At 39.1% G+C, this 9,416-nt stretch overlaps 1 protein-coding gene across 1 annotated transcript; it reads right to left on the reverse strand.

Moving 5' to 3' along the window:
* Nucleotides 1–394: 394 nt before the first annotated feature.
* Nucleotides 395–6,284, reverse strand: LOC104957904 (kelch domain-containing protein 4-like; the record flags this gene model as incomplete). The annotated part of the gene is made up of 6 exons (XM_010785583.1): nucleotides 6,077–6,284; nucleotides 5,315–5,406; nucleotides 2,495–2,573; nucleotides 1,913–2,011; nucleotides 792–928; nucleotides 395–487 (listed from the first exon to the last, which is right to left on the reverse strand). Coding segments are annotated over exons 1-6 (599 nt in total), but the record flags the coding sequence as incomplete, so codon positions are not given.
* Nucleotides 6,285–9,416: the final 3,132 nt, after the last annotated feature.

The raw sequence follows: 9,416 nt of genomic DNA on the forward strand, positions 1-9,416 counted from the left end.
AAACCCGCATGTTTGATCGCATAATCAAGGATTTTAGCCCGCGTTGTTCTGGAGGGTCTAATATATATATATAAAATAATGTATGCATTAGTTAGAATTGCTAAAATGTTGAATGTTAGCAGCTGTATTTAGGTGCTGTATAAATAAAGTTTGATTGACAATGATCAAACACACACATGCAGCTGTCCAATAAGCTAACCCAATGATTAGGTATCCAACTGTATTAGCTCGGCAGCTTCAAAATGCTCCAATAAAACATTGAAATGAACCGTATTTGGAACAGTCTCCCAAGAATCATTACAGACGTGGATGATCTAAACAACAGTGTTACCTGTGCGCCATCCCCTCCATTACAGCATGTATCCTTGTTTATCATTCAGTGTCTGCTGCCTACCTGTTGCTCTCATGGAAACCTCCGAACACCAGCAAATGCTTCTTGCTGAGCACCATCCTGTGGCCGCTGCGCCCTGATGGACCCCCGGGCGCCCTGGAGACACAAAATCATTTCTGGTCACTCATGTCTGTAAAAAGGATCATTAGATATTCAAAGTAAATATCAACAACACTGTGCACCTCTGGAACTCCTTTTATGGAGCTGTCATTTTTTATTACCTTAACTTATCCACTGATTGGACATTACAGGATATAATGAACTCATTAAGGTGTCCTCATAACTTCATTGGATATAAAATAGTATTTATAGCTACCATCAGATCCCTGTGTTCAAACATCATTATGATGCCCTTAATTTATAATCACATTTGTTTTTATGAGCCTCCATCTACACATACTTGATGTTCTCCCAAGTGTGTGTAGCCAGGTGCAGCACCCAGAGGTCCTTGTAGTGGTAGAACTGTTCCCCGTTGGGAGAGGCAAACTCTCCCCCGAACACCCAGAGCTGTCCCCCGCCCTGGGGAACGACCACCGCCTGAGGGGGGAGACAGAGGGGAGAAGAAAAGGAGGCGAGAGAGAAGGGGATGAAGGAGGTTTAGTGTCCTTAGATTGGTTTTTCTAGCAGCCATGATGATATGCTTATAAGGTTCCTGCTCCTCCGTGCTGCAGCAGTGTGCCCCCTTGTGTTTAGATGAAGGATCACACAGTTGACCAGGGACCGACAAGCAACATGAGGTTCTTGTAGAGCAGGGGGTGTCCAAACTATGGCCCCCGGGCAGGGCTGCACCACAGGCAGTATGAAGCTTCCCCATTATGAATCGGCCCTCAGCAAATTAAAAAAGTATAATGGAGTATGGCCCAAAAGTGAAAGTTGTGCTTGTCTTGTACTTCTTAAATATACATGTTCAAATATATTACACAGTATGCATGTGTTAAGAAGCCCACTCTTCAAACTAATTCAGTCAATTCAGGTTGAAAACATTTTCTAACTAATCTAAGTTGATAGAAAAAAGCCCAATAACTTATTTTCATAACACGCTTGAAATAAACCCTTCCTATTTCCTCTTATGATAAGCAATCTGAGGCTCCCGTTTTAAGGAATGAGTTGCTAACAAAATTATTGAAACCCCTTTTGAGAGCTGTGATGTAGGATGTTGTTTTTCTTAAGGCACATTCAAGTATCAACCATAATGTACCTACATTTGATTGATTTTGATAACTTACAACTGAACTTATGAGGCAATATACCTCTACTGAGCGGCCCAGCCCTTCGGATGTTTTTCTGTATGTGGCCCTCAGTGAAAAAAGTGTGGACACGGACAGTCGGACACCCCTGCTGTAGAGCAAATGTTGCACCACCCAGGTCTATTCAATATGACTAAACTTATTATGAAACGTGTTGTTTGGATTTAAGTCCCATGGTTTTGTTTATTTGGAAGAGGAACTTGGTTCTGAGAATCACCTAAAACACCATTCATCTGAGGATACACACAGTTAGAGGGACAGAGTGTAGGGTTACCTGGTGAGCGCAGCGCGGGGGAGGGGGGTTGGGGATCTCTGATTTAACCCAGTTGTTCTTCTTGATGTTGTAGAAAAACAAATCATTGTACAGGTACGTCTGCAGAAAAAGGCAACAAAAGGTTTTCAAATTAGGAATTTATTCAACAAAGTTTCAGTTTAGACGAAAAGGGAAAATAAAAGAACAAATGCATCAAAGAGTGTGAGCTTCATAAACAGTTTGTACAATGTTGATGATTGTGAAATTATGAGAGCTTATTAAGGCCATTGTAGGTTTAAAAATAAAATGACGGTCCTGGGGAGGCGAGTCATTTCAGGAAAAAACCCAGATTTCATTCATTCAGACATTTTCTGATTTATACGCATTTAAAATTACATGAATAAAATCTTATTTTCTTTTGACTAAGACACCAATTGCTTCAACTTGGAAGATCCATCCTTGTTTTTCCTACAATAGCCCCTGTACACCACAGTATGAAAATGTATTGAAAAAACAATAAGAAAGGCCATGCTTTAAATACGTTTTCCAAATCATCCCAAAATCAGAATGTGAGCCGGGTGGACATCAAGTCTTTTCTCCTACCTTCCTTCCATTGAAGAATTCTCCTCCAAACAGGATGAGTTCATCCTTCTCAGGATGGGCGGAGATGGACGCACTCAGCCTTAAAAAAAAAATCACAAGACATCAGAAAATAAGATTATGCATGATGTCGCGATCTCCCCTTTGAAATGGTTCCCAGAGCCTCAGCACTTATCCTGACTATCACTTACGGCCCGTCCACACAGCAGCGTGCGTTGAAGCTTGCCGGAGGGTTTGTCTGAAACTCGACCAACAACCAATCACATGAATCTCCCACCCCTGACACTAGTACTGTGTACCTGGACTCACATTCAGGTTCAGGTCCGGACTCAAGTCCAGAGGTTCAGGTTCAGGTTCAGGTCCGGACTTATAAGTCCGGACTTGTGTCAAGTTGTGTGAGTAACTAAAGTGAACTTATTGTGAGCTAATTATCAATTGAAAATAAACTCATAATCAACTCAAATTCAAACTCGTCAGGTTTATTGTGCCCCCTTCCAACTTGTGTCTACACACCATGTCTTTTCTAGAACTCTATATGTGTTACTAACTACACAACACAACTACATACATAGTGATGTACATACAAGACTCAATATGCAAGAGTACAAGTCAATGTGTTCTTGTTCAAGAACAACAGCATATTGACATTGTCTGGGTGAAGTGTTGCTCCTTCGGCAGACACTATATCACCATACATACAAAGGAGTTAGCTTAGCTACACTACCAAATATGGCAACCAGCATCCCACGCTGTCAGTGTCCACTATGTCTAAGCCAGCTTCCCTTGACGTCACACAGATCTCGCGAGCAGTTGCGATATTTTGCGAGACTTCGTGAGCTCAGTAATGGCCGCCATATCAGAAGCCAAAACAATGTTTTTCTTCTTTTCTCAGCGCAAATTTCTCGATCTATGGAAGGTTTTAGATGATTTAGAACACAAAGGAGAATATACGTAAGTACCGGTTCCTGACGTTCCGGTTTTAACCGGACTTGAACCGAAACTTTTTACAAGTCCAGTACCGGTTCGGCGTACCGGTACGCAGCACTACCTGACACACAAGCAGCGATTTGATTGGCTAGAGCATGTGCTGGCATGTGATTCGACTGGCTGACGCTTCTGCCGAGGCGTCAAAAGTTGAACATTGCTCAACTTTTGCAGCGAGCCACGCCAGCAATGCTCCGCATTGCTTCCCATGCTGTTCGGCGAAAAGTGACGTCAACCCATTCTAAGTGAATGGTGAAGCGTCAACGCACGCCGCTGTGTGGACGGGCCGTTAGTCTGTCAAATCTCTCAACATCTATTTTAGGGAATGGGAAAACATGTCCCTTTATCAGAGGATCAATCCTACTGATGATCTATGCATGTGACCATGATGTTGTTATTTTTTGTTCTGACTAAAAAACCTCATCAACTACTTGACTGTGTTGATATTTGGTGCACAACTTTTGTCTCTTTGAGGGTAATTTGTAATATCGTTTTAACCTTCAACTTTACTCAAATAAAAGCTGCAAGTCAATCAGGGTGCTCGTGCTCCAATCCATTTTCGTTTGTAAATGGTTAACATTATACCTTTCAAACATTAGCGCTTTAGCATAGGAACTACCCTTTAAGCTTAAAGGTGGGGTATGTAATTTTGGAGAAACCAGCTCGAGTGCACTAGAATTTAAAAGTACACAACCGGAAAAAATCTGCCTTTTCCTTCAGACTTCCTTACAGAGCCCCTCCTCCAACACACACGAACGCGCACATGACCAATGAGGGCACGAGATAAGTTTGTGCACAGATGGAAGGCTGACAGGCAGGTAGGCCATCCAGTTATTTTAGCCGGCTCAGATGATTGGTCGAGGTTTTTACAGTACCACGGCTTCCACAGATTAAATGTTTTATGTATTTATTGTCAAAGCATTTAAGATATTCATTGCTATCGGGATGTTAAGAGCATTCCATGGAATATAACAAAAAGTGTTTCTGAAATAAATTACATACCCCACCTTTAACTAAACTGGTATGTCTGTAAAACTCAATATAGACTTTTATGTTTGTTGCGGCTGGTAGTAGTTTGTTTTATTATAGAGTATAACAACTAATACTGTACATTTATATTGTAGGGCTGCTCGATTATGGCAAAAATCATAATCACGATTATCTTTGGTCAATAATTGATATCACAATTATTAAAAACAATTATCCATTTACTTTGAAAAACATCAATTTTTTGAAAAAAAGTAACAGTATATTTTTAACAGTTGATTACTCTGAACTTTAAGTATAATTCAACTGAAAAACCAATACAAAAATTTAAAAAATAAAAATGATTATTAACTTTTCTTTTTTTTTAATAAAAATAATAATCGTTTTATTTTGATTACGTTTTTTTCCTAATCGTTGCAAGCCAAAATCGTAATCGAGATTAAAATACGATTAATTGCACGGCCCTATTATATTGTTCATTCATATAATCCATAACTACTTGGTTTAGTGATCTCTCAACAGGCTTTGCGGCAATGGTTACAAATGGAGGCTTTATCTCTAAGATGAAGAGTCAGAGGAAATGATTTTATCTCTCGTGTCTTTAAACAGTTAAATGCCCCTGCTTTAATCGCTGATGATTAGGGTGTTAGCTCTCCCAATTTCCCAACAGGGATTAATAAAGGTCCATCTTATCTTATCTTTTACTTACTGATGCTCGTTGTTTTATTTGGCTGCTGACACAAGTGTGTGTTTCATGAATGTGATCATCTTCTGTGCGGTCTGGATATGCAAGACAACTTTCCAGATAGGGACAATACATTCAAACTTATAGAAAGGGATAAAGTCTATCACCTTGCTGATGGAGGAGGACAGATTGTCTCTACAACTGTTGTCTTCTTTGCATCCAGATTCTGAAACTCCGCGATCATCGCCTCCAAGTCCTCCTGCAGACAGAGAGGAGGGAAGGTAAGAACAACAAACCAGAAGGATGTAAATGGCACAAATATGCCATAGTTGTGGGTACTAACAATATTGCTATATTTCACATTAGCATTATTGCTATTCATTATAAAAGACAGTTCTGTTACCTGGTACTAATTTATCGGAAGCTGAATCAAAATAATGTATTTCTTCCAGGGGGAAACTGGGTTTTCGGGTGACAGTTCCTGTGTATTAATATAAACAAGTTAAAGTAAAACTATGCTATAAAACGACACAATAAAATTATTATATGTATACAATCGTAAGAGGTCAAAGCAAAGGACGTTCATTAAAAAATGTGTAATAAAAAATATAATAAAACACAAATATTGAAATGTAAGCACAAGCAGTTTGTTTTTTTAAATGTGCAATAAAAGAGGACAAAAGTGCATTATTTATTATATGCAGTGTATTAGTGTTAATAAAGACATTCATGCTGAATTGCACACTTAAGGGGGTTTTGCGTCTGAATGTGAAATAAGTCCAGTTTCTGTGTGAGTTGAATTTCTATTAGCACTGGTAGTTAACGATGTTTTTATTTTTATTTTTTAAACCTATTACCAAACATGTGTGCGAAGCTACTTTTTATGATGTGAAATGAACAGAATTGAACACAAGGTTCAGTGGTGTTACCTCCTCTCTTTTGGACCTCTTTGAAACCTTTTTCTCCATTTTGGCGGCCGTCTTCTCCGCTCCCTTCACCTTCTTCTCTTTCTTGCTTTTTTTGCCCATGACTGCTGTGATAAACTGCCGGAAAAGCGTTCAATTTAGCGGGTTGTATCTGTTATTTTAAATGAAGTCGCTGTCACATGGAGTTCCAAACAAACTCGCATGCTGAATGATTTCCTTTCCCCCGAAGTGGGGTTGACTTCCTGCAACAAACGTAACGTAAACAACAGCGCCTGCTGGCGGGAAGGAGGACACATAGACCACCATTTAAATCTCTAATGTGCTGGCCAGCGCCATATAGATATTCTCTCTATGGCTATTACAAATCGAACAGCCTTTAGTGCCAGGAATAAAACTAACAAATCTTTAACAATAAGGTATTTTCACAGAACTTTAATAAAGAATAACCCAGCCGCAAGGTTTTATTTTCTTGAGATCTACGAAATTTTAAACATTTTAAATGTAATTTACCCTGCTAATTGTTTTATCTCTACATTTACAGACATTGACATTTCTTGTTTCTTTGTCGACACAAGATGTATAAACTATTTATTACCTTTTTTGTTTGTCAAATTATGGATGGACTATTTTGAAACTTCTAATTCTTTCTCCTCTTTTAACCCTAAATATTGTATTTGTTACTATGATAATGCAGATGATAGATCTTTTAATATTCGCATTTTATTCTCTTCATACGTTTCATATTGCTAATTTATGTTAGTATGTGCTCCTACAGTATCATGACTTTTTTGTAAATGATCCTTTTAGCATATTGATCAATATGATATCTAAACTTTGACTGTGTGCTTGCTTGCCTGTGTTTAATTTTATGGTGGAATATTAGGCTATTTATTAACGCAGAGTGCACAAACAAAGGCACACATTTCGACGGTACTTGTCGATGCATGCATGGTGTCCCTATTAGTTAGTAAGCACCTAAAAATTAGTTACATAGTCTTTTTTATAAAGTACTGCAAACAAAGCCATAAAACACATGTCTGCACCAGGTGCTCCTCATACACGCATGGTGCAGATTCCCTTAATTGATATGAAATAACAATAAGGTGACTTCATGATCCAGGGTCTTATAAGTCACTAAACAAAGCCCCACATCCAGCCTACTGGAAGCATTGTCCGCCTCCCAACCACCGCTATTATTCATTTTGGATATCATCAAAACAAATTCTGCAGTGTATACGGATGTAATATTGACAAGCACTTGAGTCTGCTTGAGTCAGGGCAGCTCCACTTGCTTTGCTCTGAACTGGGGTCAGGTCGTGGATGTATTAAAGGGGTCCAGTTCTGCTCATTTTCATGTTCAAAATTGTATTTTCTGCCTCTACTGTAACATGTCTCCATGCCTTAATGTTCAAAAACGTTTTTATTTTTCTTATACTGCCTCTACTACTATACTAACTCTTTTCACCCTCTGTCTGAAACCAGAGCCCAGTCTGCTCTGATTGGTTAGCTGACTGGCTCTGTTGTGAATTGTCAGTTGCTCAGATGTCCCGTCCTTTCAGTCTACACGTGCAATGTGTTGGATCACTAGAAAGTGTGTTAGCCCTATTGATGTCACTATATCGCAGAAGTTAACCAAGGACCACAATCGGTGGGCGTTTCAGGTGTGTTGGAGAGAAACTCCCTCTGGAGGGATTAGCTTAACCATTTACAGGCACAAAAACCTATTTAACACACAACAGGAAAGGGAAAACCACCAAAAGCCTAAGGGCCCTTTTAACATATTCTTAATAATAATAATAATAATAATAAAAATAATAATAATAATAATAGGGGTCTTTGGAGATTGCTGCATTTTAGATCTGGACTCAAATGGCCAACTGCAGGTTTTGCACTTCCATATAGGCTTTACTGCTCACAAAGGTATACAGTACACGCTCTAAACATGAACTGTTTGCGTGTATTAATACATGTGTCATCAGCGTATCTGGAATTTCACAGAGAGAAAGGACAGGTGCTAATAAGCAGGAGAGTGACACCTAAATATGACATTGGTTTGTCACTTAAAGCCTCTGCATGACCTCAGCAGCAGCCTGGGATAACTCCTGTTATGTTGCAACATATAATATTCAGCTAAAATATGATGCTTTGATATGAAAGTCAATTAACGTATTTTTCTCAATAGTGAAGTGAACACCATGGGGAAGCAGAAAGTTAAGGAGTAAGTGACAATTTAAAAAAGGAGGGCAGTTCTGTTTATATCCAGACGAGGGCAGTTGTGTGTTGTTTTTCGAGCCAGTCATTAAAAACGTGAACTACTTGAAGCACAGCATCACTACAGCAAGGCACCTGCAGGGTCATGTGTGTGGACCTGCTTTGGATAATAAAAGGCTGAGACATGTTTTAGTGCCTGACACTCATAGAGATACAACTAAAACGACAGCCTGTTTTTCAGGTCTCAGGCTCGAAAATGACCTTCCCAGAACAAATGACCATATCTTCCCTTCTAAAAGCGTTAAATTAATAATCTTTTTTCTCAAAGCAAGGTTACATCTGTGAGTTGGATGTAGAAGTGTCAGAATCAATATAAATGTTTTTATTTTAAAGTAAATTCAGAATGAACACAGTAAAAAAATGTAAATTATTGTGTCAGTCCAAAAAAAAAAATGTGAGAGTTCGAGTTACAAACTGAGCTCTATGGGGGTCTTTAACACACACACACACACACACACACACACACACACACACACACACACACACACACACACACACACACACACACACACACACACACACACACACACACACAAACGTTTTAGCCTATTTACCTCGTTAACGTAAATAATACTCATTACATTGACACATGCATTATTTTTGATTTAAATGGTTGTTGTTAATGTATTAGCGACCCCCACACATGTATGATTTCACCGCGTCCTTGGGAGCTCAGGCTCCTCCTTATGGGAGCTCAGCTCCAATTGGCTCCCACCTAACTCGAATTCTGGTGAAAACCACCCTTGAATGATGGGATGGTAGACTAAAAGCTTTAGGAATCCAAACTACAACATATAATAAGTACCCTGTATCAAGAATGATGCAAAACAAGTGAAATTTGACCTTTTTAGAGAGATTTAGCAACAAAAAAAAGCTTGCTCGATTTTGCTGATTGACATCTCTTTCTAACCGTCAGAGCCAATGGAATCGAGGGGAACTTCCACATACTCCTTATTTGGTCATGTGTGTGTGTGAGACTGACACATAGCCAAAACCGGAAGCTGCGATAACTCTGGTGGCTACCATTAGCAGCTAACTTTTACTCTCCGATTTTTACATAAAAATTGAATTA

The sequence above is a fragment of the Notothenia coriiceps genome, unplaced genomic scaffold (genome assembly GCF_000735185.1).
Source record: "Notothenia coriiceps isolate Sejong01 unplaced genomic scaffold, NC01 NC01_scaffold00027980, whole genome shotgun sequence".
In the NCBI taxonomy this organism is placed as follows: Eukaryota; Metazoa; Chordata; class Actinopteri; order Perciformes; family Nototheniidae; genus Notothenia; species Notothenia coriiceps.